We start from the raw sequence: 26,374 nt of genomic DNA, 5'->3' as shown, positions 1-26,374 counted from the left end.
ATACACACCTTGTATAAAACATACCTTGTTCAGGTCAGAATCAATTTAAAAAAAGCCTAATGGGTCCCAGATGGATGAACACTTTCTGGGTAAATGAACAACGAAGAATATGTAAAGTCAAGGATAAAGGATAGGGATAGAAGAAATAGAGAGGAAAGGTGAAAAATTGAGTAATTGAAGCATGTGGGTCCTACGACTTTTTTCCTGCTCTTTCCTGCTTTGCACACTATCATTTCAACCTTGGACAAAGTCGTGGGCAGCCTTCTTGGATTTTTTCATGTCTCAAGCCAAGTACAAAGATAATTCTATTTATGCATGATGCCTTGCAATTGTGCAATAGTGGGATGGCTACACTTATACAAATGCAAAGCCAACCTTGTTTCATACAGGCTTCCCCTTTATACAATAGTGATCACTTTCACGACTGCTTCTTCGTTTATCGTAAACAACCCGATTTTCCGTCTCTTGAGGAACTTACTATCCATCGAGATTTCAGTTACAGGATCCCATTCAATCTTTTTTTTTTTTTCTTTTCTTTTTTTTTTCTGTTTCCTCCGAAGGAACAGACATTTATATCACGCCGAGAAGAAAAAAAAAAAAAAAGATAAAAAAGAATGATTTCAAGTACCTCAACATTGAAGAGATCTGCCATCTCAGGTGTCATGACGCTTATCAAAGCTAATGCCGCTACCACGGTTCGCTCCTCTATCTACACCACTGCACGCCGCTACCAGTCTTCGTCTTCCTCGTCCCCTTCCTCGAGTGATCTTTCTAAGCTTGATTTTTTGAGTATTGTTAAGCCCGAGCGTCAAGTGAACGCGGCGTCAATGGATAGAGTTGATCTAGCACATGGATCCTTCTTTGCGCTTCATCGTCCCCTGCTTGGTCTTACCCATGTCCCTGTTGATACTAGGATCAACTCTTTTAGTGATTTTGAAGGTTAGCTGCCTGGTTAATTTAAAGCTGATATACTTATATATTTCGGGCGTTTTTATGGACCGCATCAATCTAACGTACATATTAACACAAAAAAAAACTGCTAATAGAATCTGTCGAGGATTTGAACAATTACTTCTCTTCACTTCGCCCATACTCACCGCCCAACAGTAGCAGCAATCTCAGATCCACTGATTCAAAGCAAACTGTGCAGGAGTTCTTCCATCTCATCGAGCGTCAGCAACAGAGTCGTTTATTGAATGTCGTGTCCATTGTGGATGGCCAAATGACTCGGGTTTCAGACTCCACCTACTATCGGTACCATCATGGATGAAATGGATGATACGAATGTGATGCATATGACAAGTGTGCTACGCAAGAGGAGGATCAAGATGAGGAAGCACAAATATAAGAAGCTTCGTAAGAGGACCAGAGCTTTGCGCAAGAAGCTGGCAAGTAAAAAATAAAATAAAATAAAAAAAAAGCCTGTAGGCTGGTTGCATCATTCAGAGCAGTGATGAGCTGTAAATATAACAGCAAAGTTCCAATGTGTTGCCAGAAGGAGTAGGTTGAGCAAAAATAATAAAGCTAATATACAAGTCGGCATAATAATAATCAATCGTGAAGAAGATTTGCGTCCTCCAGATCTGATGCATCCTGCATGCAGAAACATCAACAGAAACAGATAGACGCCCAACCGCCAGAGAGTCATAATTCAAACAACGCGCTTTTAGTAGTGCATTTCTGTTTGTTGGGCAAAGCCAAAACACTCTTCACAATGATTTGTGAAACATTTGGGCCATCTTTATTTCTTTCCTGTGACAATTCTTTTTCGTTCCTCTTCTCTTTCTTTTACTTTTCTATTAATACTCTTCCCACGCGTACAAACCCATCCACATTTTCTCCTTCTCTCTCTCACTCTCTCACACTCTCATACTCTTTCACTCTTCCTCTCTCAACATTTCTTTGAACAATGCGTATCCACAGGCCTGGTGGGACCGTGCGGGGTGATAGACAACGCCATCAGCAACAGAAACAAAAACGATCTCATTCATATTCTCATCATCTACATCATGCTCGTCCTACTTTCAAACGATCCTTGCTACGTACTCATCACACGCGTCTCAAGGAACGCATCGCTCGCTTTCATGGTCTTCATGCCAATACAAATGCTAATGCTACTGTTGCCACTTTTTGTATTGCTGACCACAACCACATAACACACAGGGTGTGTACTTGAAAAGTTTGGCTTGATCTTCCTTGACTGTTAAGAAATATGGGGATCCGTCACTAATGGTGCTTTTTTTTTTTTTTTTTTTTTTCGTTTCAATATGTAATATCAGCTTTCCACATCATCAACCTATTCATCACCACCTTCCTTAACTACCACTTCTACTCAGCTTTCCAAGCTTACCGGATTCATCATTACCTCCATGACAGCCAACTGAAGAGGCATTCTCAAAAGCTTAGTTCAAAAATTGGTGGTCCAAAACCAAGAACTGTTATTGACGCCGCAGGCGCAGCTACGGATGTTCCTACGATAAAGTCAAGTTCTACACTCTCTCCTTCCTCAGACACAATAACAGCAGTCTCCATAGACTCCAATTGCTCCAATAGTACTCATCCATGGACACCATCCTCTTCTTCTTATCCAAGCACGTCTTTTTCGTCTCCTATGCTGACTCCGACCTCTCCTCTCACATCACCCTCTACACCTTCTTTATTTTCCTTGCCAAGTGACCCAGCTTCAGAATCAATCGATCCAAAGCATCAAGCACTTGTCATGTTGAAACATGAAGCATTTCAGGAACTGGCGTCGCAGACTCAGCGATATGACGAGTTGTTTATCGCAAAAATGATTGTTTGGGAGAGCCTAGGTCCAGAAGAAAAAGCACAATGGCTTGAACGAGCAAATCAAGATTATGGTACGGACATGGAGATGGATGACGGTGACAAGCACAGCAATTCTGAATATCAGCAACCTTCAAGTAACAGTAATGATAGAATTAATAATAAAAAAAAGGCCGAGGATGAGAGGATGATCGACGAACTCGTTAATGCACTGGACTGCAGAGCCTCTTGCAAAGATTACTCAGCTCTATTAGCGTTTGAAAGAGAGGTAGAGATGGAGAGACAGCAACAAGAGCAAGGAATGACTGAACATGAGCGGCTAAGATCAAGACATCAACGATATTAAACTATATCAGAAGAACAAAACCAGCCGTTGCCGCCTTAGGCTATCATTGTCGTTGAGTGCGTTCAGAGGAGCATTTATCATCGTTCTCTCTCTCTCAAAAAAAAATCTTTGAAAATGTAGATACACCCTTCAAATAAGATAACCAATAATTACAGCTTTTTTTTTTTTTTTTTTTTTCTTATTTTACTTCATTGACGTATTTCATAAACATTCTTTACAAAAATGTAAATATATTTCTGGAGCTGGCTTCTCAAAAAATAAAATAAAAGTCAAAGGGAAAAGCAAAAGCAAAAGCAATAGCAAAACTAAAACAAAAACAAAGATATAGTACAGGTTGAATATGAAAGATAAATACGAATGTTGAAAAAAAAAAAAAAAAAAAAAAAAAAAAAAAAGCAAAATGAAATTATACTAAGAAGAGCATTGACAACAAAAACTCTGGCAAAAAAACAAAAAATAAAAATAAAAAGAATCCATGTACAAAAAAAAAAGACAAAGTGAAAATATTCAGATTAAAAAGCGGCCTATGTATGACCTTGCTTCATCGAGTCGTCTGCCTCGCCCCGTTCTGCAGAAGCACTTCCCGTGCCATTGTCATTAGTATCACTATCAGCATCGCGATCCGGTGGAGGCAGCGACGAAGCGTTCGAACCCATGTGCTCAGAACTTGGTGGAGTAATAGTTGCAGGAGCAGGCGAAGATGGAGGATAATTTTTATCAGAGAATGAATTCACTCCGACTTCCAGTTTCTGCTGCCTTGATGAATCGACCGACTGATTGCCATTGCGCTTTCGGAGGGGAAATGCTAATGCTTGCAGTTGTGCCATCCGTGCGTTATTGGGCAATAGGCCCTTCTTCATCGGCGAAAGTCCTGAACCTATCTGTTTTTGCTGCTGCGCTTGCTCATTCTGACGCTTCACCAACTTAGCATAATCTAGCATGATTGATGATATATTGCGTCAATCAAAGAAGCAAAATAATAATAACAATAATAACACTATCGGTGATAAGACATAGAGCAACAAAAAGTGTTTGCACTTACGAAGCCCACACGCATTGCACAATGTGCGGGCACCGTCAGGCCCACGGCGCCATTCGGGTGTATCTGATGAATCACATGACAAGCATCGGCCAGGTGGCTGTGTCCGCTTGGCTCGCTTGCGATACTTTTGATATGGGACATCGCTGTTTTTAGAGTTGCGACTATTGGAAGCGTTGCTACCACCACGCCCATTTTGACTATTCACACTACTCGCTCGACTACTTTCTCTTCCTACTCCGAGCCCTTCTTGATGAGATCTAGCCACGCTCGGGTCAGACAGATAGGGAGCCGATGAGGGTCTGTGAGGAGACTGATGATGCGACATCGAGACAGATATCATTGTGTCGCTATTATTTCCAAAGCCATCAACGTCCGTATCCATGCCACCGCGCCGACCACGATAATCTGAAGTACGGCCAGGTAATCGACTATTCTTCGCATAGTGTTGTGATGCTTCTGACCTTGACTATAAGATGTGTGTCGGTGCTGCTCCAGATCCGCTGTCGTTCATAAAAGACTTGGAGTTTGATGCAGCAGCAGGGACAACGGTCCAATCTTTTTGGATATTGCCATGCTGGTCCATTGTGGCGGATGCCAATGCACTATCCATAAGTAGACAGCGCTTACCGCGGATTGTATTGATTTCTTCATCTAGTTCCCGCTCTTCTGGAGTCATCCCCATCCAAGACCTGATACGGATAGCTAGCTGGAATATGGATGTGGCTGCCTTCGCAAGCTCATGAACCATCTCATGTGGTGGTCTACCGGGTCCGAATCGTAGAGGACTCATTTCTCGCTCTATTCGTTCGTATTGTTGATTGTTAGCATTGCCTGATGCTTCTGCACCAGACTTTTCATTGGACCCACCTCCGATATGCTGAAGGCCAATAAGCATAGTGGTATTCATACTGCGGATTTTTTGTAAGTTCGCTCGCATATCAGGATCCATTTGGCCATAGTCATAACCACCGCTATGAACTGCATTTGCTTGCTCTGCGTAATGGAGAGCAAACCTGCAAAGTGCGTCACAACTTTCAATCGCTGATTTTAAATCAACTGTACTCGGCATTTCTGTTCCAAACTTGAATCGATGGCGCTGTTGCTGCATATTCTCCTCCTCTCTCAACGCTTCCTCTTCTTCTGCATTGCTATCATAGCTAGAATCATGAAGTGCACTGCTACGGTCAACTGTGCATCCATTGTATCCTTTCCACGACCTGTCAATGTTCGTGGGAGGAGGAAGTAAGTTAGGTGTAACGTCTGATCTTGCTCCTAAAGACTGGCTTATCGAAGGCTCTGGCTGTTCACGGCCTGTATTGTGCTGTTGCTGAGAATATTGCTGCTGAGCTTGATGCTGAGATAGTTGTGCAGGACTACAAGGTCGATGTGAAGCGTGAAATGAAATGGGGTGGTTCACTTGTGGATATTTACCCTGAGAGTAAGGGGATGAGTAGTACTGGCTGCTTTCAATGTTTGCAGATGTGCGAGATGTATGGGTATTCTCATTAAACTCATATCGATTGCGCTCGTATTGGTCTAAAGGGTGATGATGTCTCAAAGGATCTTGATTATGAGAAGGTAAGAAACCTCGAAGTCCTGACTGATAAGAGTGTGCATGGTTGCGAGAAGATGGATCCTGGGTATGATCTAGAACATCTTCTACGCTTCTGCTAGGTAAGTCATAGTAGAATGCACCCTTATTGCTACGGTTTTGACCTAATTCAGGTCTATATGGATATTGGGCCGAATAAGATGTAGTATGTTGTGTGTTTGTATTGTTTTTGTGACCAAACTCTCTGTCATCGTGCCATGGAGGGTGCACAAACATAGATTTCGTAAGAGACGATAGCCGATCGGCGATGGCAGAATCTTTGATTTCCCGCTGCAGTCCATGATCTTTTCCTGCAGCAGGGTGAGATTGCACCTGCAGCTGCGGATAGGAGGGCTGATAAAGGTCGCTGTCGCTTTGATTGCTCTGTACTCCGATCGAGCCATTAAATGATGGAGAAGATGATCTGCCATTTTCCCGAGGAGAGTGATGCTGATGCTGTGAATGGTGGTGTTGCCGAAAACCCAAAGGAAGCGAGCCTACTGTGGCCTCAGGATGATGATTCTCAACTTCTGAACTTGTATGCTCGAACTCCATCTCTTTTTCCTTCTCTCTCCCCTTATATCTTTCTTTATCTCTACCACGCTCCACACTTGCATCATAACTAGATGGTGTATACATGTAGGAGGATGAATGGCGCAAAGGATAGGAGGATGAAAGAGATGTAGGAGGAGGAGATGATAGTGGAAATGGAGGAGACAAGTGACGGATGCGAGACTGATGAGAGGGAGTAAGAGGATAACTCCTATGTCGGGTGTCTTCCTGGGCAAAGCTTTTCGGGACAACCTGCCTTTGCCATTGTAGACTCTTGGGGATGATTATGAGATTGAGCACTGGCGTCATTGGTCAGTGCTGCAGGCGGGGGGTGACCGAAAGGTGACCCACTAGAAGTAGCGGATGAATTCTCAAAAGAACTCATGTCTATATCCAGGCGATATATTGAATGATGTTGTTTTGTTGCTGTTGCTGCTGTCCTGGCTGTTCTGGCCACCCTGATTGTTCACAGAGGGGTGCACAGAGCCTGTCGTCTGAGAAAGGGCGTACAGTAGAATGAGATTGGGAATCAAATTCAGTGGAGTATGAGTGCTGCTTTTGTAGTTGTTGAAGAGAAGAATGAGAAGAGGAATAATGATTCAGATTCACATCTGTTGACTGGACTGGATGAGAGCTTTCTAGGGATGGAGAAGCGAATGAACGACTATTCATGGCAATATAGAAACAGGGTGATGTTACCTCATGAAGATACCACCCCAAAATAAAGTAAAAAAAAAAAAACGAGTTGCTTAGGAGAAGTAAAAAACCTAGGTTTTCGTGAATGTTTTAAAAAAAAAAAATAAAAAAAAAAATGAAGGAAAAAGTGGATGAAGAAATGCAGGAAACAAGAAACAGGAATCAGGAAACACAAAATAGCCAAATATCAAATCTCATTTATCGTGCATGGCATGTAAGGAAGCCAAAAAGAATGGACAACAAAGCGGTCTGCAATATCACAATCATTTTCTGCCTCCATTCCCGTACACTTTAACTCCAGTCAAATGACTCGAAGACGAAATAAATAAAAAAAAGCACACAGAAATAAAAGTGAAAAAGGGGAGAAGGGGAGAAGGAAGTTCAAAGTAGGTCGTCTTATTGTACTACGCTATATGCTATAACAGTTCGATGCAAGGCGGGAGAAGTGGAGGGGTGGAGGAAGACCACGATCGGGTCGTGCTGTTCAATTGAGTAGATTTACATAGTTTGTATGGTTTTACGTTTGCATTGGACTGCATGGATTGCATTTTTTTTTTATGTCACTCGTGATGATACGACTATCCGATATGCATGCCTAGGCGCGCCATCTTGCCTGCATGAAAAAGGAGAAAGAAAGGAAAAAAAAAAAAAGATGCGATAGGAATTGAAGAGAGGGAGAGGAGAGCATTGTTTTTTTTTCCTTTTTTTAAAGACGCATCGGATCTTTCTATCTTTCTCTCCGTGTGTTTTCTTAGCTTTCCTCATCTCCCATGGCATTAGCGTCCCTTCCTAAAATACCATTTGAAGATCCATTACAGAAAGAATCCGATCGTCACAAACAAACAGGGATCTTGCTCATGTCCCCGATCCATCCACGTCAGGGGGTGTGTGCATATCTTAGTTCTTATTTATTCACAACAAGAAAGAAACAAAAAGGGTACATTTGTACATAGGCAAATTTTCAGAGCTTCTTCGGTAAAAAGAGCAGACCAACAGTCATTGTTGTCGTCGATGTTGATGCATCCCGAGGAACTTCATAAGAATAAGGCTGCAAATGGAATACGGTCACTGTCTAGTTCATCGATCACTTTCTCCACCTGTTTAGGCTTCTTACTGGGTACAGGATTATGCCCATGTCGTCCTTTAAAATATACGGATTGATAGAGCGAAGAAGCCTTACCGGAGCGATGGCAATTATGGTGCTTGTATTCTTAGCCTTATACTTGTAAATTCATCCAGCGCCACATATTCTTCCATATTTATGAGAACAAAAAACGAACAGATGGGTTTGATACCTCCTGTATTCTAAACTACCCTCCTTTGAAAATAAGATTTCTATTTCAAGCGGCTTTCTCAATGATATTTTAGTTTGTCCTTGCTGTGAATGGACCGGAAAAAAATGAGGATGACAGACCAAAAGCTAGTATATAATACCCTGGGGTGCCTATATCATGATAACGAATAGTAGATAATACATTCAAATTTCTATCCGATCTTGAGCTGTCATCATTTACAATACAAGGTGGTTTGTTCCAGCCATTGGTCTACGAACTTTACAAAAGACACTGAAACAAAGATTTGATGCTTTAGCCAATTTCCTCCGCTACGTAATGCGCACCAAATACTCGGGTAAGAAAGCAGAAAGGGCTGGGGAAATACTCTTGGAGCCAGTTACCCAATTTGTAAGATCGGAGTTTGGAACAGAAGCGGCAAGGGTTGTATTCGAAGAATGTTCATCTGAAAGGACGTTTGAATGCATGGACACAAATTTAGTTAAAATAATAAAATATATTGGCCCTATTCAATCCTCACGCTCTCAAAATGAGTTTAACCTTCATAAAATTTTCACCCCAATTTATTTATTTTTCAAAGGAATGCTCCGTAAACACTGAACACAACACCAACTGCTTGGCAGCATAACGCCGCTCGAATTCGGTGGATGAAAAGGCGAACTTGCCCAAATTTGGGTTACAGGCAAAGACAATGGCTATTCAAAGAAAGTGGTAAGCGGCTCAAATTATCAAGGTAGATGATTAAGACCCATATCTGATAGAGATGACGGGAGAATCTCAAAAAATGTGATCTGGGAGAGCACGAACGTTTCAGAGACATGATGAGTATAAATTTGTTCGGTCCAAAAGCTTTTCAGTTTGACTGATTAGTAACATGGAAAGTTGAGGTATATGCGAAAAATGAGGTCAATATGGGATTCACAGTAATTTTAGGTTCCTCTTTATTTTCCCGCAGTCAATGGGATAGGAATGAAATGTCACCCTGTCGCTGTTAACATGCCCTAAACAACCTCCTTGGGTCACAACAAAGGCAATAACCATCTGTCAAAGAAAAAAATAGTTAAAAAAAGAAGGGGAATCGGAGGGTATCAATTACGGATATATTCATTTATGACCCAAGGACGAACATGCCTAACTTATTCGAGAGTTCTTTATTTTGGTTCTTCACAAGAGGATGCTTTTTTTTTTTTTTTTTTTTTTTTAGAAAAAGGAAAAAGGGAATAAACAGAATTCCGATACGGGCGATCTAAATATTATTATTGTGGTGAGTAAATGAGCATTGCTTTGACCTCCATTTTCTTCTAATTTTCGCCCTACTCGCTCAATGATCAAGCCTTTGTATATGACATTATAGAACTTTTTTTTTTTTTTTTTTTTTTTTTTTTTTTTCGTCGAAAGAACTGATCCTTAACTCTCATGAACAATCATATCTAGATATTGCTGCATCACAATGATATTCATGTCCATAACACGGCTTTGTACCTATAATGAAGTGATCGTCGTGGAAGCTCTTCTGGATTACATCCTTTTTAATATTAATTCAATGCTTCACTGGCGATAAAATAGATGAAATAGTAAGAAACGCTTCATAAAGCAGAGCACCTGTATGTAAATTGCATACACCATAGAAGTGCGTTAATCGTTGAGCGTCTGGATTATAGGGGTATCATTCTAACGCGATGCTCTGGTGAACAGACCACTATTTCTATTTTGTATTCATATTATGATCTTTTCTCACATAATTCTCAAAGGAGGGAAAGCGGGGAGAAATAGCACTGTATAAGAATCGGTAGAATGGCAGTATAGAATCAACCTAGAGACCCAGTGATGCTGTGCTTGCGGGCCATAGTAACTTTACGAGAAATGCATGAAGTTCGTTCAACACTTCACTTTTACCCTGTCGTGTGTGCTTGCCTTGTCCAAAAGCAAACGAACGATTTCTATAGAACGTGGGATCGTGCATAAATTCCAACATACAGGAAGTACAATGATCGGGTCTATCAAATTTCTTCACAGCTCAAACAAGATACTTGAGCCCTTCTAGCTCGCAGAATACATGGTAAGCACTCTTTCTTCGTTAGACATCAATACCATCAATCACCTCATTAATGAATCCTTCAATTAAATAGTTAATCCAAGAATCACATCAACAACGAAACAACTAGTAGACGATTAAGCATTTTACCAGTGGCATTGTAAACCATAAATCAGTCATCCAAGCGATCCTGGTCTTCAACCATATAGTCTCGAGAGCCACTAAAGCACTTATCTTCACAGCCATCCCCTTCATACGACTGTACTCGGTTAAAACTACGATGTGTCAGCAACTACGAACCTTGACTCGGGGCGCCTTCGGTCAGTAACTCCTCGAGGTAATACTTTAATCTATTTTAGGCAACCATGTGACGTCCTTTCTGCAAATAAAAAAATACCATGTGTAAAATCGGCTTTTTTATTCTTTTTTCTCTTCTACTCTGTTCACTCCTTTTATCTTCTCTCCCTACCACCCATCTTTTCACTATCCACTCTTTCGCGCGCAACAATCTGCCGATAAATAAATCAACCAATAACGTAGAGGGAAAGCGGCGCGCTTCTCTGAAGAAGAGTTAGAAACAACGTGGGGCCACTAGGGCTCTTAAGGGCACGTTCACCTCGACAGGCACAAGCACGAGCACAAGTGAAGGCATAGACGTAGACATCGCCGACACAATCGACACCTTCATTGCTACCGCATCGGCCGCTGTTGATTGCATAGACAATATCAGCTCTGTTGGCGACGCTATCAATCTGCATACTAGTATGTCACACTCACCTACCACATCGACGAATGTTATGGGCACAACAACCACAGCCACACCCACAATTGCGCCTATTCTAGACTCACATCCAATGATTGGCTCTAAGGGTAACATATTTACTGAAAGTGATGTTGATCCAAATAAGCCTATCACCTCTTCATATACTCAGCAGCAGGATCAGGAACAACCCACAGGATATAAGACAGAATCTGCTATTTTTGAGAATGCTGCTTTAAATTCTCAAGAACGGGATAGTACTGCTGTCTCGAAGAGCACTGAGGTTGGGGCTCTAGATTCTGGAGTTGCTTCGAACTTGCAGGCAGATCAAGCATACCAATTAGACCAAGGTCAGCTGCTGAATACAAGTGAAGCTGAAGTTACTATGGACGCCCAAAGATCTGATGGTACTGCCTTAAGTTTATCTTCATGGGATGTCGCCAATGAGCATGTCGCGACGGTGGTCTTGCAGTGCTTAAACAGGGATAGAGATATGGAGCTATCATATGTTGCAATTTTATCTGCCATCACTGTTTTACAGAGCAAACAAGATCAGTCTCCAGAATTAGAGCATAATGATCCATTATCACCCCTCTATCGTCAACTTCAGGAATCAAGCAATGCTGTTGCAAAGATGTATTCGCAAATCATGAAGATCATATGCCGCTCTAACATCGCAGAGGAGCTTGGCAAAGAGATTCTTCGACAAGGAGTCATGTCACCGGAGGCAATGTTTACCCGTTTTACGGCTCTATACAGCAGGGAGGATATGATCTGGAGGTAAATTTCTGTCACTTTCAAATGAGTAAGCCACGATTGTCAGAAACCAAGCTCAAACTGATGATAACGATGTGGATTTATTTATTTATTATTATTGGTATTTTTTATTTTTATTTTTTTTTAGGATGGTGCTCACATTGCCATGGCCCAATATTGGATCGAACGTAAGAAGTTTGACGAGGCTCAGGATTGTCTTGGTCGAATCGAGCCAGTGCGATGGACTGGACCTGTGTACCGTAATATGATTACATGCCTTCTCTTTTCCAGACCACGACAGCTTCAAGAAGCTGAATCTCTGCTACAAAAATATATCAGCTTCCTGAGGGAAAGTAGGCAACAGAATGTAGACGAAGAATCCAAGGCTAGATCATGGTTCAAACTACAAGTGGATGCATCCAAGTGGGAAGAGATAAAGATGCAATACGAGCGGAGGCGCTCTCGCCTTGTCGAAGGGTCATCCAACGCCGAGCACAAAGAAATTTCTACAGGCCCCGAAGCCAAGCTGACGCCCCAGGCACTTCGGCAGCATGAGCTTCAGGCGTCTCCACAACGACAAGAACCTATACAAGCACGCAGCAAATCTGTGGCATCATCACTAGCTTCTTCTCTTCGTCGCTCACCTTCCTTGCATTATTCTGGAGCCAGTCAGGTCAGCAAAGATCATCATTCAGTCATCATCGTACCCCTTCAATAGCATCAGCGTGGCCATCTGGAGCCACGACCACATCCTCAATAGCATCAGCATGGCCATCTGGAGCCACGACCACGTCCTCAATAGCATCAGCGTGGCCATCTGGAGCCACGACCACATCTGCGAACCTCGCACTGAACACAACTACGCAGTCATCAGCACCAGCCAAGGGGACATTTTCGTTCTTTTCAACTCTCAAATTTACAAAGGCTACCGATGAAAACTCGAGTACATCGTCGGTGGTACTTCCTAGTCGACTAAATGTGAATCATCATCTTACTGTTCTCGATAATGGCATGTTGGAAGAGTGCATCACCTATAGAGAATTCGAGTATGGTTGGAAGCACATTTATGAGAAAATGGGGCCTACTTTGGAGAATGCAGATACTGCCAAGATTGCGATGCGCCTATGTAGACATGCTTTTCTAGGACACAATGGCCTTGACACTCATCACCCTGGATTGCCTAATATAGTCGCTAGTGACATCCATTTTGATGATGATGACTTTGACACCAGCGGGTTGCAGAATAAGGAGCCAATGAAACATGATCCAGAGTTGTGGGAAGTACGTGGATGGGTCGTATACAACAAAGCGATGACGAACCCACATACTTTTCTATCGAGCAAGTCTGGCCCTTCATATTCACATTCCTCTAATCCTTCCACAAATCCTGCAGTGGTTCAGGGCGCCTTGGGAGCCCAATCTATATCCATAAATAATGGAGTGTCAGCTGTGTCATTGTTCCTACACGATATTTTGACTATTGCGGTCCGATCTCCAGAGATCTCTTCGCGCTACCTGAAGGCCTTCAAAGTGTATAGCGCTATCCGAAGCGATACCCAGAATCAAGGCTACCTGCGTGACCCATTTGTGATGTCCTGTATGATCAAGGCTATATATGATGCTACACTATCTGTGATCAATAATCCGAGCAAGAACTCTCTCCATCGCTCCCAGTGAAGACAGAGGTCATGAAGCATCGCCGGAGATCGTCTTCACTTTCATTGAACGAAGCGCACCCGATGACTCTGGAGTCATTGGTGGATCTCGCGTTTGAAATTTATGCAGATATGCGGAATGTGGGACCTATTCGCCATTTGCCTCACTTAACGAATCTATCGCCTAGTTCGCCCATGGGCAAATCTCGCAAGAGTGTTAGCATCGGTTCTCCTCAGATAGCGGCAGCAACGTCTACTTCAAGCTCTACTTCCAGTACGATTGAACCCTCGGATATTGGGATGACATCGACTATCTCCATCTCACCTAGAATGTCATTTGCCGCAACGAGCACTTGTATATTCCAAGAGCTAAATCCGACCTTGAAACCCAATCCTCAGGCCCGTCGATTACCAACGGAGCTGTATCTAGCATTATTGCATCTTTGTATTCACGTATCGACTTATAGAATCTCGTCACAGGTAGTTAAGACGATTGTGGATGATATGACTTCTAGCTTCGGTCGACAGCTGTACCAGTTGGATTATCATTTGGCTGCAGCTATGCAATGTTTCCATGATAGTTGGATGGTGTGTCCTCACAGAGACTCTTGCTTTGAGGACGCGGAGGAGAACTTGGTTCGAGCTGCATGTGAAGGAGGGAGAGGTCAAACCCCGAAAAAGTGCATTTATTATGAATGGATGTACCAATCAGATGAATATGTGGAAGAGTCTATTAATACCATGAAGCAATCATCTGCATTATCTGCAGTTTCGGACGCGTCTTCAGTACTGAGTGGTGTTAGCAGCAATACTGAAGTAATGGGGGATGTAGGCAAATTGTCATTAGAGGACCCTTATTCGTCGCTGAATAGTGATTGTTCCGGAGCAGGGACCTGCAATGATCAATTCTATTGGGACATGTGGTCAGCCGAGGACAAGGCATTGAAGAACATTCGATTCACAACGGTCAAGGCTAAGATGCTATGGAAGCATGTAGCACAGACTCTCTTGTAATAAAGCATATACCATTCTATTGTCTTTTCTCGACTTTTTTCTATTCCTTTGATAATATATAAACATATATCATGATGGACGCCTACATGAATATAAATCGGACAACGAGGAGGAGGCAGGGGAAACAGAGAAAATAAAACGACCCGTTCAGACCGATTGGGTTTGCACCGGCCTTTTATCCGTGTGGTTGGCAAAAAATGATCGAGCGAACAAATGCTCACACAGTCACTAGGCAACGAAAATTTACCCCACATTTCGAAAGCACAGAGTTGTCTTTAATGCATTCCACTTCTACATTCTCTTCTCTCCATTCATCGTCTTTTCCTTCTGATCCCCCTTTTTTTTTCTGAAAAAAAAAAAAAAAAAAAAAAAAAGAAAAAAAGCAAGTTCATAAATAACATTATTAATTATCATGCATGTCCAGAACAAGGTCGCCATTATCACTGGTGCATCCTCAGGTAACTATTTTATTCATGACCCGCGTACTACACACAGGTTGATCTTGCTTCGCACAAATTATTTAGGGATTCCCTTAATGATCTCCTTATGTCTCTTTCACAAATCTATGGTATCCAGGTCTCGGTAAAGCCCTTGCGGAGCGCCTTGTTAGCAAAGGGTAATTTTTTTTTTTTTTTTTTTTTTAAAAAGGTGACTTTTCGGGCTGACTTTTTTTTATCATTATCATTATTATTATTTTTTTCTTTCCTGAAACGCTCAAGTGCCATGGTTATCTCGGAGACATTGACAAGAATGAAGGTCTGCGCCTTGCTGGACGAATTGAACCATGGTAAGTGGTAATAAAAAAAATTTTAAGAACAATAAAAACACTTGAGAATTCATTTTTAATAAAAACATGATTTCATGATTTTCACCCTAAAAAAGCAAGGAGAAACCTGTAGCACATTTTATTCAATGTGATGTGACCAACTATGCTCAACAGGCAGAGCTTTTTCAAGCAGCATTCCATCATTTTTGGAAGTGTCGACATTGTTGTAAATAACGCAGGTATCGCAGAGGGAGAACCTTTGTGGGCAGATAAGAAACAGATCTGGAAAAAAGTCGTTGACATTGCTCTCAGCCGTGATCGAGGGAACTCGTCTGGGTATTGAGGCCCTTCAAAAACAACTCCAAAAGGAAGGCTCTAAATTTGAAGGAGGGGTTATCATCAATACGGCTTCTTTGGCTGGATTGTATCCTCAGCCCCGAACCCCTGTGTATGCGGCTGCTAAATTCGGAGTCATCGGCTTCACTCGGTCGTTCAAACAATTTAAGGAAAAGCGGATTCGTGTCATGCTGTCGCCCCAGGTATGATAGAGGAAACCATATATATAAAACAATTGTCTGCTCATAGTCTCCATATCTCACATACTTTTTTTTGTCTTTCTGTGGGACCATATTAGCTTCGCACCAACAAAGATCATTGAACCTATCAAGGAGGATGTGATGAAGATGGGTCCTTTGGTCTCAGTTGAAATGGTGACGGATGCGTTCATGTTGTTGATTGAGGACGACTCATGCAGAGGCGACATTGCAAGGATTACGCCCAGTATGGTATCAATATTCTTGGCAAGACTGTTGGTGGTGATAAGAAGGCCAAGCTGTAGAAAAAACATTAAATGATATTGAAGAATAAAGCAATTTAGTCAAAATGGCAACTTCACCAAGGCTTTTATCATACTTATCATACATGCATTATAACTATTCAAATGTAGTGCTACTCTGCCAATGGTCTAATTTATACTGTTATTTACAAATAACTTTTTATTACATATTATCACTATTGTTTAGATTTCACCATAGATAGTCCTGCCCCGCTCTGCACGGACATTGCGGGTACGTTGGATGTGGAGCATGTCTTTCTCGCAATATGTTTGATTGTCGTAACTGTAGTAGTTATCCTTCAGCTTGTTGCCGCACTGTGAGCACTTGAAGCACTTTGGATGAAATCGCCAGCCTCTGTTCAAAGATCATAGGAGAGGATATCCAGATTAGCTTTTACATGGTCGTACTTAAATGGTGCTTTTTTTTTTTTTTTTTTTTTTTTTTTTTCCTCTAAAAAAGTCTTTACCTCCAAGGTCTGAGCACAAGCTCCTTCAATAGGCTCATCGCATCTCATGCACATCGAGTTATTCAGCCGATGGTAATGGCGCTTACAATAGGGTTGCTTATCAAAGACATAAAATTCTTATCTGGGAATGGTCTCTTGCACGTCTGACATCTGAAGCAATTAGCATGCCATTTGCCCTCAGCTTACCATCCTGTGCAGAGACTGCCTGACTTTCGATCCTCAGTCCACAAGCATTGCATTTAGGCAAGAACAGTTCACCATAGTCCTTGGGACAATAGACTCGCCCATTCTTTTCCACATGGGATACTCGGAGTGGCTTCAAACAGTGGTAGCAACACAAATGATGCTCATGCCAGGGTTTGTCCAGTGCGAAGACAGTCCGTTCGGTTTGCTGAATAGGCCCTTCACATCCTGCGCAGATTCGAAGGCGTTGAGGTCGTAAGACTTCCTGTTGCAATAACTTTGCAAAATCACGCTCACAGAAGATACGTCCTTCATATTCATGACAATCCAAAGATGATTCAATCGGCATGCGACATTGGGCGCATTTGAGGCACTCCCCATGATAGCTACTGAACGCCATTTTGATTGAATCCGCCATCTCGGAAGGTAGAATATCTTCATCACAGTCCGCACAACGCTCCAGTGTCGGACCATTGCGTCCATTGGTCGACCGGCTATGTGTACTAAGAGCTCTTGATGAATCCGACAGCCGATTCGAGGATGAGGAACGATTGCAGTCTCGAATAGTCACTTGTTCGTAACTTTGGTCAAAGTTATGATCATAATTGTCCTCCTCAACACCGCTATTACAACTTTTGTTACTGTTTCTGCCGCTATGGTTATTGTTGTCATGATTGCTAGCCCTGTTACTGTGGCTACTATTGTCATTAGTGCTATTCTTGTTGTTGCGGTTGTTATTTCCACTACTGCTTTCTCTTCCTCTGGAGTTGATATTGTCGTTGCTGCTATTCCTATTAATGCGATTATTACTGCCATTGTTGCTGCTGTTGTTACTATCGCTGGCGTTATTGCTTCTCCTAAACCTCTCATTGCTAGGACTGTCTTCAGAAACACCTTCATCACGTGAATGATAGTCATCAACTGAATCATCACGCTCAGTACCATTACTTCGCTCTGACGACTTAATTCTCCCGCTAATGAATCCTCTTCGCTCAGCGCGCTGCTTCTGTTGCTTTTGTTTCATCTCCTGATATTCTTTTTCATTCCCTTTCTCTAGTTCCTGTGTCTGATCTTCATCTCCCTCCTCTTGTACTTTGCTAAAATCATTTTCTTTTTGTTCCTTCTCTTTGTTGTTACTCCTTCGGAATAGGCGAAGATGCCAGCGGTCAGTTGACCGGCGCGCCATATTTGGCTGTTCAGGTGCTGGTGGAGAGGGATTTCGACCATCTTCTGATTGGCGGCTGTTCTTTGAGGTATCCAACAAAGGCAGAGGCGACGTTTGGATGCTATCATGGCTACGATAAGCAGGTCTAGAAGCAGCGGGGCTCTGTGGCTGACTATCACCGCTAGCAGTCTCATTCTCTGTCCGTCGATAAGACCTATACGAAGGCGGAGCTGGAGACGGAGACGGAGATGGAGACGAAGATGAAGATGGAGCTGAGGTTCTCAATCGGTTGTTCTTGACTTCATCATCATATTCAGCTAGGCGGCGACCCACTCTGCATTGGACGATCTCGTGAGACGAATTGCTATTATCCCTGTTATTTTCATCGTTGCCTGGAATATTTTCCATATCCGCGCGGCGAGTAGGTCGTTGTTTGAGTACAGGTGGAGATGTAGGGTTAGTTAGCGCACTATCCGATCGACGAGCAACAGCAGCAGTCGAGGCTTCAATGGAGGCGGATTTGTCATCACTGGTGAACCCACTGGCGAATGCAATGGGGAATTTGTTTCCGAACCAGTGGGCGTGATAACCAGGCCATCTTCCCGACGGGGGGTCTTGGTTCAGTGGTGGAGGCGTCACTGAACCGACCTTGGGACTTTTATCCGCTGCAGTATCAGTTGCTGCAGCACGGATAGGTCTGGGTTGGAGTGGTAGAGGTGTTGTGGAAGTAACAGAGCTCTTAGTCAGCTCAGCTTTAGTTTGAATGGAGGTGCCCGAATGAGAGCGAGTGGCTTTAATAGTAGAGCGAGAAGGGATAGGAGAGGTCGAGCGTTCCACAGCGTCTGTTTGGTGTATCGCCGTTTTGTGAGTAGGTTCAGGTTTGGTCAAGGTCTGAGTCTGACGAGAAGTGGAGCCTGTGGTAAGAGTATGGGCCGGACGAGGAGCTGGGCGGGGGGCTGGTCTAGGAGATGGTGATCGACGGCCGTCCTCAGCACTTCGAGGTACAGCCAATGTCTTTGGCTGTGAGGTAAGTGTAAGTGTTGGTGACGAATCCGCATCGAGCGACTGACGAACGGCTGTTTTCATTTGTTGTTGTTGTTGTTGCTGTTGCTGTAATAACTGTAGTTGTAGCTGTTGTAGTTGCTCAGGAGTAAGAAACACCGATGTTTGCGTAGACGCAGATCGGCGTTCAACCTTGGATGGCTGCACCTGATTTGGAGTCAACTTAGTAGCTGTAAGGTTCCTGTCATCTGCAACACATAGAACTCTGTCATCATTACTAGGCTGTGTCATAGGCAGGGCATCCGTGTTTTGGTCTTCATCTGCAACAGTGACTGGAGGCTGAGGAGTAATAACCCTGATATATTCTGTCTGAGAAGTTTCAGACACTTGTGGGCGTGGTGGGAGTACAGGTTTACGAGACACAGTCGGTCGGACTTTAATCTCCTGCATAAGGTCTTCCATCAAGGCATCGAATTGGTCTACGCTAGGCTTGTGCGATAGATGCTGAGAACCAGGAGGTAGCCGCCTTGGGACATCCAGTGAGCTACTGCTGCTGTTCACAGAAGACCTCCAAGTATCGAAGGGACGCCCAGCTTCTGATGAGATACGTGTTGAGCTCTCTAGTCGGTCACCATATAAATACAAATATGTATATAGAAAAATAGTTTAGTCATGCTGACGTTGTCGAATGAATAGAAATTGATTTCAAAAGAAATACGTCAGATTGCACCGGCGTATTACCTTTGATGGAATAGGGGAAGGCGATAGAGACCCAGGTGGTGTAACTGAGCAATACAGGTCATCCTCGTCCTTGAATGTGTTTTGCTCTGCATGCAACGAGTTTTTTTCTTGTGAAGACAATGGTGGCGATGGACTCCCTTGAACATAGATTCCATCCTGAACACTGATATGATCCTCTCGTGCTCCAGAGCTTGTCAAAGAACTGAATATCTGCGTCGAATCTCTCTCAGATCGATGCTTCGGAAGCGTATTGTCAGAATGTCTCAAATCCTCGGACGCGTTCTATCAATTCTTTGAGGCCTTTCTGTCTGCAGCGAAGATCGTTCGGATCGTTCGGATCGTTTCTGACAGGGACCGTTGATGAAGCCTTTCAGCCTGAAGACGTTCCTAACTGCTAGCATAGTAGGTCGCTTGATCGAGGGTGGTTCAATCGTACGTTCCTGATCATGATCTATTGTAGAATCCAATGTTTGTGTTGCGATACTGACTGCATGGGTACATTGTTGCTCCCGTTGCTCTTGCTGGTGCTTCCAGTGCTGTGAATGGGAGGAGCATTAACGCCTGCTACAGCTGGGACGATGCCGGATATACGCTGTGAAGACTTGCGAGGAAGAGCAGGAACAGGCTGCTGCTGAGATTGATCCGTGAGCTACGAGATGGGTAGTTGCACTCTATCGACTCCATGATTGGCTTCAACGACTCTGTGTGTGTAGAGCGTTCTCCTACAGCGTTGGCTGATTTGAGTGCCGTTCGTCAAGCGAAGTTCTGGATGGCGTAGAATAAAAATCAGTAGAGTGTCGTTTTGGTGTAGGTGATATGGGAGTATCCTGGTCATCATCGTACTACAAGAAAGCAAGCTGCACAATGGGCGATATTGTCTGACTATTGCGTTTATTGTAATGGAGTGGTTCTGAAGTAATATTAGTGGGTTGCGAAAGAAGCGCTGGAGCAGATGCAGACTTGCGTTTTGAGTATTTTTCTAGATATGGCAGAGCAGGTCGCGCTTGAACAGAGGATGGACGAATGGGTGAGAGTGGGGCTGTGTTAATGGTAGCTGTTTTTTTAGTTGTGCAAGAAATGGTTGGTATGCTTGTTTTTGACTCTGACTTGATTAATTTGATTGTGTTGCTTGCTATTGTTAAAGTCCTTCAGAGCACTTCCGCTCCTTGTCGTTGTTGTAGTTGTTGTCGTCTTCGTTGATGGTATGTAAGCTATTGAGAACACGATGATTACATGTTAGAATGGCAAAAAGAATAGAGCAGAGTATGGCGGCGAACAATCTATCACAGATCAAAACGCTAGTTGTAGCCTCATCCTAGGAATCTGATTGCACAGAAATTCACCGAGTAATATGAAGAACAAAAGAATGACCAATCTTAATGCAATTTTGGCCGCAAAGAAACAAAAGAAAAAATGGGCCGGCGACTGAAAGGAACAGAAGTTAAAAAAGGGACCAACAGTATTAGGAAAGCAAGCTTTCCTATGAATGGAACAGGAGAAAATGAATTTTGCAATCTTGGCATCACTCTTGATATATCTTCTTGTTTTCATGATCAACAAAACCTGTGATGACAGAGATGTTTACAAAATACTGTCGGTCATAGTTGTGAGCAATGCTGTAACATGCTCCAATGTCCAAAGCTTTGTCCGCTGATACAATTCACCGAAAATATCCAAAGTGTACACGCATGGACTCGTACACAAAAAAGATTCCGCCTGAGGCTCAATTTTTTTTTTCCACCTTCTTATGTGCACCCAGTGTTCCTCGCTCACTGATGATTGATCATGCAACTTACGTCTTCTGGGGATGTACAGAGGCATTGCAGGCAATGTCGGGATAGCTATACAAGCATGTTCACTCAGTTTGCGGAACTCGACATCTTTTCCACAATCCGAGCACCGAATAATTGGTAGGACTTGTGACAAACGAGGCTCTTTCGAACTCATGATGAATGGAATATGTAATGTCTAATCTGTAATCTGTAATGTGTATTGTGTAATGTTGTAATGTGAAATGTGAATTGTGAAATGTGTAGAGCAGAATGTGAGATTGTTATGATTGCTTGTAGAAAGGCGAGATAGACTAAGAACACTATGGATTAAGGAATAACTATGTAGATAGTATAATGGTGTCTTTTATCGAATAATGGAAGGGTGGTTGTGATATTAGGTAAGGGAGAGGAAGTAGAAGTGGAAGGAGGTAAAGACAAAGAAGACTGAGAGCAAGAGCAGAAAAAGATGAAAAGAGAAAGACAGAAGAGAGGAAAGAGAAGAAAAGAGGGAGAGGAACAGAACAAGCAGAAAGAAGGTATTCGCCTCTGTTCTCTTCTGATGACCAATCCTTGCCTGATCGGGCATGGGCCAATCGTCTCGTGTGCCCAACCGTTTTGTAAAAACTGTGAGTGCTGGGCAGATGGTTTTTTGTTCTCTCGGGACTATTTTCCAGCTGTTCTTTGAAAGACAAAGCGAAACGTGCACAAAGACGCCACACAATGTTCTGTGTGTACAGACAGCATACAACATGTCCAACTTGAATCATAGACTGGGCTCTATTCAAAACTGAATGTCAGATTGAAATACGAGACCCTGTTGACTTGCAGAAACAGAGTCCAACGTCGTACAAGGGCAGACACACGGAGCTTTTCCTGTGATCAAAATGCAAAATGATCAAAAAGAGAGACAAAACAAGGGGATTGTGCGTTTTGCTCAACAGCCGTGTGTAAAAAAAAGAGAACGAGTTACATGTGCACAACTAGTTTTTATAAACATTCCTGTATTATTGAAATGGAGCCGCCAAAACATATGCAAGCTCAGCTCAGGCACACCAACAGCACATTAGAGAATATGAAAGGAACAATCAGGATGAGACGTTATGGCCAATGAGAAAATTTATCGTACATGTACCATGTCAATCAATGAATCCAATCTGGACAGCAACTTTCGTTTCCCGCTCCCCATTCACTCTCCTTCATTCCCTCGTTTCTCCTGAACCAAGTACAACGCTCTTACATTCCTAATGCATGTGCCATGACCGGCATGGGCCATCGCTTTTTAAAATTGTTCTTTTCTACTCGTAAAATAGCGAACATTCAATCAAATATTTTTTCCCGCCATTTTTGAAAAAAAAAAAAAAAAAAAAAAAAACCTCCGCAGTTATTCTTAGTGCTCTATAAAGAACCCTCCTTTTGCAGAGGTGACTAAGAACACAAGACTCTGAATTCTATTTGCTACATTCTACCGTCCCATTACTTGTTGCCCTATTTATTTTTTATTTTTATTTCCGAAAGCTATTGCAGACAAAGAAACAGCGAATAGTCTGTATTCAATTTGGAATACATATGCCTTACTATTGCTTACTTTTTTTTTTTTTTTTGTCTTTTTCCCTACTTATTATTGGAAAGATGCAGTTTAAGATACTAGAGTTACAAGGCCTTGGATGAATCGCTCTTGACTTGGCTAATGCTTGCCATTTGCCTCATCGGAGGGCAGGGCAGTCTGTGGGGCACCAGGAGCTCGTGGTTGCTGAAGAGATTGTGCAGAATTCTCATGACTCGTAACTGTCACTGGTTGCTGGGTTGGGGTAGGGGTTCATGATTTAAAGATGGTGATGGTTGTCGAGGTTGTGGATACGCATGGATGCCGCTTGGAGATGGTTGATGCGGTTGAGGCTGGAGCGGATGCTGAGGGTAGTGTGGTGGATACGGCGATGGGGTTGGAAGGGATAGTGAGATGGAGGAGATGAATATGCTCCTGAAGCAGAGGGATGGTAGAGATGTTGCCCATGAGGGTAGCGATGAGGCTCCGGCTGAAACTGTGGGGGTACCTTGGATGGTTGATATGCGTAGGTGGACTAGTACCATAAGCTCGGAAAACTGGCGAAGGAGAACGACTAGGGTAAAAATCAGGACGTGGTGGCCCGGCTGGAGAAGGATATCCTGGAGCGTAACCTGAAGCTCCGGACATAAAGGGTGGTGGATATATAGTTGACGGAGGATACCGACCTGGTGCAATCATAGGATGTGTAGGAACAGTGTCAACCATGTGTGAACCCTGCAGGGATTGCTGGGACCATAGGCATGGGGACAGACCCGAGGACAACCGGCGGAGGTTTAATATTATTTATGGTCATGTACGCCACAAACTGATCTGGAAGCTCCGCCAACAATGCTTGCGCAAGTCCATACTCAAGGTGAGGAGGGAAGTCACGTGCGGCCACAAACTGGACGATATCACGGCTCTTTTTGCTGCGAACAGAAGAAGTTTCAACGTCTCCGTCCAGAGCGTCCATCTGACGATTGAAAAAAAAGAAATATCAATAAAGAACACTAAATATTTACATCTAATGGCCAGCACATTGTTTAGATATCATCAATCATCTCTAGCATAAACCATTACCTTTCCAAACTCTGCTTTTCCGACGCCAACAATGATGATCGATATTGCGTGTTTGCTTGCTTTCTGAATCGCGCTAATAGTGTCATTCCTAAAAAAGTTGAACAGACATCGGACAAAACATTTGTTAGCAACTGAGTGTCATGGAAATACTCAGCACTCTCCAATACCGTGCGTTATTGGGGACTTTTCCAAAGATTTACATATCAGTAATGGCTCCATCTGTGAGGATCAGAAGAACAGTATAATTGTAGGGCTCACTATTCTTGGCAATCGTTGTGGCCTCAGAAATCACAGGCGTAAAGTTCGTTGGGCCCCACAATTCAACGAACGAATGAGCATTCCAATATGCATTGAGGATACCTTCTACGCCATTAACTTCAGGCTAATAAAAAAATATAAAGTATGCAGGCAGTATGCTGGTGGTCAGATCGGTTCGAACATACTCTAATTTTTTTTTTAACTTAGTAAAACCTACGTTGCTTGGGTTGCCATTTAGCGGAAAGGCATGGTTGACTTGGCCTTGAATCCTTCCGCCGAATCCATAGACTGGAAATTTTTATCTGAATCATAGAACTGCAGAATGTTTCCCACACTGCGGATTGCCCGAGTATACTCATTGTCGCCTGTGGGAGACTTGAAATGTAGCGAACTTGGATTTTGAGGATCACCGTTGCTCTGAGTGAAATCAATTGCAACTATCAGACCTATAGTCCCGCCCGCAATCATGAAATCCATGAATGATGGTGGAGTTGTAATAGAAAAGTTGGTAATAGTCAATGAAGATGTTCCTGTCATAGGCGGGATAGGGACTGTGTGGGGAAAGCTGTAACGGCTCAAATCCGCAGTCGTGAAAACAGGCGTCGTTCCAATGATTGTATGGGCTATGAATGTTGTGCAAAAAAAAAAAAAAAAAAAAAAAGTTTAGTCATGTTAGTAATCTCCCAGAGTTTGCTTCATTCTTGTGTGGATATTGTGGCCATTTTCACCATTGTTGTTTTCTTTCTCCTAGTTGTTCCTTTGGCGGTATTTTTTTTTGTAAATTCATAGCCACAACTCTCTTTTGAGACATACTTCCATTTTCCTTGTGGCTCATGACCTGGATTCGTAATGATCTATTAGGATCTCCATTGTTAAGAACACTCTCCTTGATTGAAAATGGATCCCAAATAGGATTCATCGTCATCTTCCCGCACCTTGGATCGTATACAGGCGAATATGTCCCGTTCTCGTTCCGCGCTCAACGATGAAGAAGGCGGAAGGCCTTGTCTTGAAAAAGCCTTTTTTTGTCAAATCATTTGCTTTGATAGAGAAACTGAAAGGAAGATAAGGATTATTTTTAATATTTTTTTCTTCATCGTTTCGCGGCGAAGGAAAGAAGGCTAAAAGGGGTTTGTTGCCCATCACCCTTTACCTGAATACGTTTTAGAAGACTTCAGTTCCTCAGCTTGAATAATGATCGTACCCATTGAAGCAATGAATTTGAACCTGGGAGTGTGAGATTCAACCCTATCTGACCTCCACGTGCCGTCACAATGGAAGCCAAGTCGACAGTGGCTTCTCCAAGGTAATCCTGATCCGAAAATTTGTCGCTGTTTTTGTCATCAATATCATAGACAGCAAATCTAAGACGTTGCTCTGTCTCGAAACGATAGTCAATTGAATGCGTTGACGAACACGGATTTAATGTGTCTTTGATGCGCTCCGTCTTTGCGTATGGTGTTTTTGACCAACTACCCACTTTGGTATCCCAGAGAAAGAGAAAAACTTGAGGATCGCTGAACGAGCGACCGTCTCATCAACAAGACCACTGTTTTATTATTATTATTATTATTATTATATTATTATTATTATTAAAATAAAAAGGTTAGCTCAGCTGCGAAAATATTTTTGTTCTATTGAGTAGTTAAAAGAAGGATTAAACTTGCGTGCAGCGAATCTTGAGCTAACTCTGGAGCAGGGTTCCGAAGGCTTTGAAGGATATAATATTTGCATGATGATAAGAAAGGCAAGGGATATCTTTTTTGGGGAAGGTCATGAGGAGAAGAGAGAGAGAAAAAAAAGTTATTCAAAAAGTGATAAAAGGGAAACAGTAAAATCAGATGATGAAAAAATCAAGGGTCGGGACCTCTTCAGGGCAAATTTACATAAACTTTGAAACTGGCACTTCGAGGCAGTGTATTGAGGGTGGCGTCTTTGTCCTACAAAACCAAGCCCATTTTCATTTTAAACGACAATTAAGAAGGTGTGGATACACGTCAACATTCCTCATTACATAACTGTTTGGACGTGTTGTT

At 42.7% G+C, this 26,374-nt stretch overlaps 9 protein-coding genes across 9 annotated transcripts; 4 read left to right on the top strand and 5 right to left on the bottom strand.

The window, feature by feature from the left end:
* The first annotated feature begins 555 nt into the window (after window positions 1–555).
* BCR41DRAFT_356792 (hypothetical protein) lies at window positions 556–1,536 on the top strand. Its single transcript, XM_022024718.1, has 3 exons — window positions 556–939; window positions 1,047–1,210; window positions 1,239–1,536. Exons 1-3 carry the CDS (start codon window positions 615–617, stop codon window positions 1,401–1,403), a joined length of 654 nt encoding a protein of 217 aa, XP_021879802.1. The 5' UTR covers window positions 556–614; the 3' UTR covers window positions 1,404–1,536.
* A 255-nt stretch (window positions 1,537–1,791) lies between these two features.
* On the top strand, window positions 1,792–3,290 carry BCR41DRAFT_356791 (hypothetical protein). The gene is made up of 2 exons (XM_022024717.1): window positions 1,792–2,168; window positions 2,337–3,290. The coding sequence occupies exons 1-2, from the start codon at window positions 1,910–1,912 to the stop codon at window positions 3,131–3,133; spliced, it is 1,056 nt and encodes a 351-aa protein (XP_021879801.1). The 5' UTR covers window positions 1,792–1,909; the 3' UTR covers window positions 3,134–3,290.
* A 279-nt stretch (window positions 3,291–3,569) lies between these two features.
* Window positions 3,570–7,054, bottom strand: BCR41DRAFT_356789 (hypothetical protein). The gene is made up of 14 exons (XM_022024716.1): window positions 7,018–7,054; window positions 6,591–6,873; window positions 6,404–6,556; window positions 6,100–6,376; window positions 5,871–6,057; window positions 5,763–5,834; window positions 5,553–5,738; window positions 5,393–5,522; window positions 5,238–5,353; window positions 5,142–5,216; window positions 4,921–5,105; window positions 4,694–4,881; window positions 4,176–4,636; window positions 3,570–4,067 (listed from the first exon to the last, which is right to left on the bottom strand). Exons 2-14 carry the CDS (start codon window positions 6,701–6,703, stop codon window positions 3,658–3,660), a joined length of 2,553 nt encoding a protein of 850 aa, XP_021879800.1. The 5' UTR covers window positions 6,704–6,873; window positions 7,018–7,054; the 3' UTR covers window positions 3,570–3,657.
* Window positions 7,055–10,778: 3,724 nt separating this feature from the next.
* BCR41DRAFT_356787 (hypothetical protein) lies at window positions 10,779–14,541 on the top strand. The gene is made up of 5 exons (XM_022024715.1): window positions 10,779–11,841; window positions 11,868–11,881; window positions 12,006–12,492; window positions 12,531–13,530; window positions 13,563–14,541. The coding sequence occupies exons 1-5, from the start codon at window positions 11,106–11,108 to the stop codon at window positions 14,524–14,526; spliced, it is 3,201 nt and encodes a 1,066-aa protein (XP_021879799.1). The 5' UTR covers window positions 10,779–11,105; the 3' UTR covers window positions 14,527–14,541.
* A 350-nt stretch (window positions 14,542–14,891) lies between these two features.
* On the top strand, window positions 14,892–16,182 carry BCR41DRAFT_356784 (hypothetical protein). Its single transcript, XM_022024714.1, has 7 exons — window positions 14,892–14,984; window positions 15,103–15,131; window positions 15,246–15,313; window positions 15,409–15,518; window positions 15,605–15,821; window positions 15,927–16,077; window positions 16,098–16,182. Exons 1-7 carry the CDS (start codon window positions 14,939–14,941, stop codon window positions 16,128–16,130), a joined length of 654 nt encoding a protein of 217 aa, XP_021879798.1. The 5' UTR covers window positions 14,892–14,938; the 3' UTR covers window positions 16,131–16,182.
* A 72-nt stretch (window positions 16,183–16,254) lies between these two features.
* Window positions 16,255–16,772, bottom strand: BCR41DRAFT_107914 (hypothetical protein). Its single transcript, XM_022019357.1, has 2 exons — window positions 16,595–16,772; window positions 16,255–16,482 (listed from the first exon to the last, which is right to left on the bottom strand). Exons 1-2 carry the CDS (start codon window positions 16,630–16,632, stop codon window positions 16,311–16,313), a joined length of 210 nt encoding a protein of 69 aa, XP_021879797.1. The 5' UTR covers window positions 16,633–16,772; the 3' UTR covers window positions 16,255–16,310.
* Window positions 16,773–17,514: 742 nt separating this feature from the next.
* BCR41DRAFT_107912 (hypothetical protein) lies at window positions 17,515–19,567 on the bottom strand. The gene is made up of 2 exons (XM_022019356.1): window positions 18,122–19,567; window positions 17,515–17,777 (listed from the first exon to the last, which is right to left on the bottom strand). The coding sequence occupies exons 1-2, from the start codon at window positions 19,404–19,406 to the stop codon at window positions 17,770–17,772; spliced, it is 1,293 nt and encodes a 430-aa protein (XP_021879796.1). The 5' UTR covers window positions 19,407–19,567; the 3' UTR covers window positions 17,515–17,769.
* A 1,387-nt stretch (window positions 19,568–20,954) lies between these two features.
* BCR41DRAFT_107932 (hypothetical protein) lies at window positions 20,955–21,713 on the bottom strand. The gene is made up of 2 exons (XM_022019358.1): window positions 21,482–21,713; window positions 20,955–21,110 (listed from the first exon to the last, which is right to left on the bottom strand). The coding sequence occupies exons 1-2, from the start codon at window positions 21,630–21,632 to the stop codon at window positions 21,025–21,027; spliced, it is 237 nt and encodes a 78-aa protein (XP_021879795.1). The 5' UTR covers window positions 21,633–21,713; the 3' UTR covers window positions 20,955–21,024.
* Window positions 21,714–23,067: 1,354 nt separating this feature from the next.
* On the bottom strand, window positions 23,068–26,115 carry BCR41DRAFT_356782 (Copine-domain-containing protein; the record flags this gene model as incomplete). Its single annotated transcript, XM_022024713.1, is given in 11 exon segments — window positions 23,068–23,235; window positions 23,509–23,735; window positions 23,755–23,973; window positions 24,081–24,168; window positions 24,281–24,462; window positions 24,556–24,607; window positions 24,628–24,961; window positions 25,152–25,316; window positions 25,492–25,565; window positions 25,586–25,869; window positions 26,006–26,115. Coding segments are annotated over 10 exon segments (1,719 nt in total), but the record flags the coding sequence as incomplete, so codon positions are not given.
* Between the last annotated feature and the right edge of the window lie 259 nt (window positions 26,116–26,374).

The sequence above is a fragment of the Lobosporangium transversale genome (genome assembly GCF_002105155.1).
Source record: "Lobosporangium transversale strain NRRL 3116 chromosome Unknown BCR41scaffold_27, whole genome shotgun sequence".
Lineage (NCBI taxonomy): Eukaryota > Fungi > Mortierellomycota > Mortierellomycetes > Mortierellales > Mortierellaceae > Lobosporangium > Lobosporangium transversale.
The sequence above is the reverse complement of the archived record's forward strand: the minus strand, read 5'-3'. Positions and strand labels throughout refer to the sequence as shown.

What these genes read in the sequence shown, in the direction of transcription:
- BCR41DRAFT_107912 (XM_022019356.1), bottom strand. Translation starts at nt 19,406, where the DNA reads ATGGAAGACCTTATGCAGGAGATTAAAGTCCGACCGACTGTGTCTCGT.
- BCR41DRAFT_356784 (XM_022024714.1), top strand. Translation starts at nt 14,939, where the DNA reads ATGCATGTCCAGAACAAGGTCGCCATTATCACTGGTGCATCCTCAG. An exon ending in TTGGAAGTGTCGACATTGTT is followed by an intron (nt 15,519 to 15,604) that starts GTAAATAACGCA and finishes CATTGCTCTCAG; the next exon opens with CCGTGATCGAGGGAACTCGT. An exon ending in AAGCGGATTCGTGTCATGCT is followed by an intron (nt 15,822 to 15,926) that starts GTCGCCCCAGGT and finishes GGACCATATTAG; the next exon opens with CTTCGCACCAACAAAGATCA.
- BCR41DRAFT_356787 (XM_022024715.1), top strand. Translation starts at nt 11,106, where the DNA reads ATGTCACACTCACCTACCACATCGACGAATGTTATGGGCACAACAACC. An exon ending in ATCACTAGCTTCTTCTCTTC is followed by an intron (nt 12,493 to 12,530) that starts GTCGCTCACCTT and finishes GGAGCCAGTCAG; the next exon opens with GTCAGCAAAGATCATCATTC. An exon ending in AACTCTCTCCATCGCTCCCA is followed by an intron (nt 13,531 to 13,562) that starts GTGAAGACAGAG and finishes GCATCGCCGGAG; the next exon opens with ATCGTCTTCACTTTCATTGA.
- BCR41DRAFT_356791 (XM_022024717.1), top strand. Translation starts at nt 1,910, where the DNA reads ATGCGTATCCACAGGCCTGGTGGGACCGTGCGGGGTGATAGACAACGC. An exon ending in CCACATAACACACAGGGTGT is followed by an intron (nt 2,169 to 2,336) that starts GTACTTGAAAAG and finishes ACTTCTACTCAG; the next exon opens with CTTTCCAAGCTTACCGGATT.
- BCR41DRAFT_107932 (XM_022019358.1), bottom strand. Translation starts at nt 21,632, where the DNA reads ATGAGTTCGAAAGAGCCTCGTTTGTCACAAGTCCTACCAATTATTCGG. An exon ending in TCTGTACATCCCCAGAAGAC is followed by an intron (nt 21,111 to 21,481) that starts GTAAGTTGCATG and finishes TGTTCCTTTCAG; the next exon opens with TCGCCGGCCCATTTTTTCTT.
- BCR41DRAFT_356792 (XM_022024718.1), top strand. Translation starts at nt 615, where the DNA reads ATGATTTCAAGTACCTCAACATTGAAGAGATCTGCCATCTCAGGTGTC. An exon ending in CTCTTTTAGTGATTTTGAAG is followed by an intron (nt 940 to 1,046) that starts GTTAGCTGCCTG and finishes AACTGCTAATAG; the next exon opens with AATCTGTCGAGGATTTGAAC. An exon ending in TATTGAATGTCGTGTCCATT is followed by an intron (nt 1,211 to 1,238) that starts GTGGATGGCCAA and finishes CTCGGGTTTCAG; the next exon opens with ACTCCACCTACTATCGGTAC.
- BCR41DRAFT_107914 (XM_022019357.1), bottom strand. Translation starts at nt 16,632, where the DNA reads ATGAGCCTATTGAAGGAGCTTGTGCTCAGACCTTGGAG. An exon ending in CTTGTGCTCAGACCTTGGAG is followed by an intron (nt 16,483 to 16,594) that starts GTAAAGACTTTT and finishes ATCTTTGAACAG; the next exon opens with AGGCTGGCGATTTCATCCAA.
- BCR41DRAFT_356789 (XM_022024716.1), bottom strand. Translation starts at nt 6,703, where the DNA reads ATGAGTTCTTTTGAGAATTCATCCGCTACTTCTAGTGGGTCACCTTTC. An exon ending in CGCCATTCATCCTCCTACAT is followed by an intron (nt 6,377 to 6,403) that starts GTATACACCATC and finishes TTATGATGCAAG; the next exon opens with TGTGGAGCGTGGTAGAGATA. An exon ending in GCTGCTGCATCAAACTCCAA is followed by an intron (nt 4,637 to 4,693) that starts GTCTTTTATGAA and finishes CTTATAGTCAAG; the next exon opens with GTCAGAAGCATCACAACACT.